The sequence below is a fragment of the Colobus angolensis genome, unplaced genomic scaffold (assembly GCF_000951035.1).
Source record: "Colobus angolensis palliatus isolate OR3802 unplaced genomic scaffold, Cang.pa_1.0 Scaffold100, whole genome shotgun sequence".
NCBI classification, from domain to species: Eukaryota; Metazoa; Chordata; class Mammalia; order Primates; family Cercopithecidae; genus Colobus; species Colobus angolensis.
In genome coordinates this window covers 9506178-9508664 of record NW_012110920.1, presented here as the reverse complement: position 1 = coordinate 9508664, position 2487 = coordinate 9506178, and the positions used below count along the sequence as shown (strand labels likewise).

The window sequence follows — 2487 nt, the reverse complement described above, 5'->3', positions numbered from 1 at the left end:
CTTCTTTATGATTTTCCTAAGAACATTTTCTTTTCTCTAGCTTATATTACTGTAAGAATACAGTATATAATACATATACAAAATATGTGGTAATCGACTCTATTCTTGGGTCTTGTGGTCAACAGTAGGCTATTAGCAGTTAAGTTTTGAGCCAGGCATGGAAGCTCACCCCTGTATTCCCAGCACTTTGGGAAACTCAGGTGGAAGAGTTGCTTGAGCCCAGTAGGTCGACACCAGCCTGGGCAACACAGGAAGACCCCATCTCTACAGAAAATTAAAAAGATAGCCGGGTATGGTGGTGCATACCTGTAATGCCAGTAACTGGGGAGGCTGAGGTAGGAGGACTGCTTGAGCCCAGGAGGAGGCTATAGTGAGCTGTGTTCCTGCCACTGCACTCCAAGCTTAGCAATAGAGTGAGATCCTGTCTCAAAAAAAAAAAAAAAGAAAAAAGAAAAAAAATTGTAGTTTTGGGGGTAGTCAAAAGTTATACACAGCTGGGTGCACACCTGTAATACTAGCTACTTGGGAGGCTGCAGCAGGAGGATCGCTTGGGCCCAGGAGTGCCAGGCTGTAGTGCACCATGACTGTGCCTGTGAAAAGCCACTCACTCCAGTCTGGGCGACAGAGCAAGACCCTGCCTCCAAAAGAAAAAGTTACATGCAGATTTTTGACTGCATGGGTGTCGGTACCCCAAACTCCTGTGTTGCTCACGGATCATCTGCATAGATATAGATATCCAAATGGTTCTGTTCCCTAGTGAAACCTTGACTAGTTTGCAAGTATAGTACAGATGAACAAAGTAGAGACTCAGAGAGGTTTAGTAATTTGCCCCAAATCACACAGCAGAACAGGGACTCAAAACGAGGTAGGATCCAATGTATTATACAAATTGTGACACTTCCGAGTCAAAGGGGGTGTTATTAATAATTATCCCTGGATAACAGGCATAGACCAGAACAATCTAGGTCAAACAACAACTCAGCATAGCTTGAACCCACTGCACTCAACTGCCTGTCTCGTCCCTCACTCCCCTCCTCTCTCTGGCTCCTTCCTTCCACCTATGGAGATCCTCAGGCTCCACTCCCAAAACAATCGTTTCCTAACCCTGTTTCCATCTCAAGGTCCTCTCTCTGTTTCCCCCAGTTAAATTTCAATCTATAACATCAACATCAAAAAACCAAGGGTCTTTTCTCAGTCCTCATCTTGCAGTTCTGGCACTCTTGCTGAAACCTCAGTGGTGAACTCTCTCTTTCCTTAGATTTTGTGCCAGCGGTCCCAAAGATCATCGGGTCAGTTGGAGAGTCCCTAGAAGGAAGAGTCCAAGAACTCAGCATATAGTTCTACTCACAGTTGGCAAGAAAAAACACAGAGGTAGAATCTAGGGGAATCTATGTGTAGGTTTCCTATGCTCTCTCCTTCCCATGAGGAAGAGCACACTCTTCCCCCAGGAACAAAACTTGACAACATGTGCCATTCTTCTGGCAGAACATTCTTCTGCTACAGATGCCCATTAGACTCAGCACCTGAGGTTTTCAATGGAGGCTGGTCACATAGGGCACACTCTGCCTAGCATATACAGTGTTCAATACTAACCTCACCATCTGTATATAACAGCCTAGGCAAGTGAGCCCACCCTTATTGGGTGAGAAATCCAGACACCAGACAAGTCCTACCCTTGCAAGCAGGATTTTCTAAGGAGAGCAGGCCTGTCATGTTAACTCTTTTCTGCACAGATGCCTGGACTCTGAACCATCTGGTTCCCTCTGCTAAAGGCAAAAAGGCATCCCTTAACATCCTCACATCCCAGCCATGTCTCCCTCCCTCGGTGTCCTCACTGACTCATGGTTCTAAACAGCCTCTTCACAAATGATGCCCAAACTGGCGTCACTGCCTAAGGGCCAGGTTTCTGATACCCCCTTGCAATCCCAGTCCATATAAGGCCAATTAACTCAGGAATTAGGGAGACCAGGCCAGAGGGTTTTGAAAAACATCAGGCCCCTTCCTGTTCTACCACTAACAGGTGGCAGGCCTCAGTTTCCTTATGTGTAAAAGCAGGAGATGGGTTCCTGCCAGCTCTGAAATGCTATGGTACTATGACCTCACCCCAATGCTGTTCCCCCGCTCCGCATTTAATATCAGCACCCCAGTGGTCCTTGTCATGAGCAGCATCTTGCTGCCACACGACACAGCCATCGCACCAGTCCCAACCAACCCAGGTGGATAGGTGGTTGTGAGTTTTCTGGACGCCTCTAGACTACTGATTGACGTGTGTGGGTGTCTGTGTGTGTGTGGTGGGGGTGTTTCTATTGACGTGTGTGGGTATGTGTGTGGCGGGGGGGAGGGGAAATCTCTAACCTCCAGTTCACCCTCTATGCTTGCTTCCAGCTTTGGGTGAGCCCCAGGGGCACAGGCATAAAAGTGGGTTTGAGGAGTCCGATGCAGAGGAGGCCTGGGATACAGGAGCAGGAAAAGGAAGTGCAGGCAAAG

The 2487-nt window shown here is 47.7% G+C and overlaps 1 protein-coding gene across 1 annotated transcript in view; it reads right to left on the bottom strand.

The window, feature by feature from the left end:
* Positions 1–2193, bottom strand: part of NENF (neudesin neurotrophic factor) — a 13946-nt gene extending 11753 nt beyond the window's left edge. Inside the window, exon 1 of the mRNA XM_011938744.1 lies at positions 2104–2193. Coding sequence (XP_011794134.1) covers positions 2104–2193 — 90 coding nt within the window. The remainder of the gene's footprint in view (positions 1–2103) is intronic.
* Positions 2194–2487: the final 294 nt, after the last annotated feature.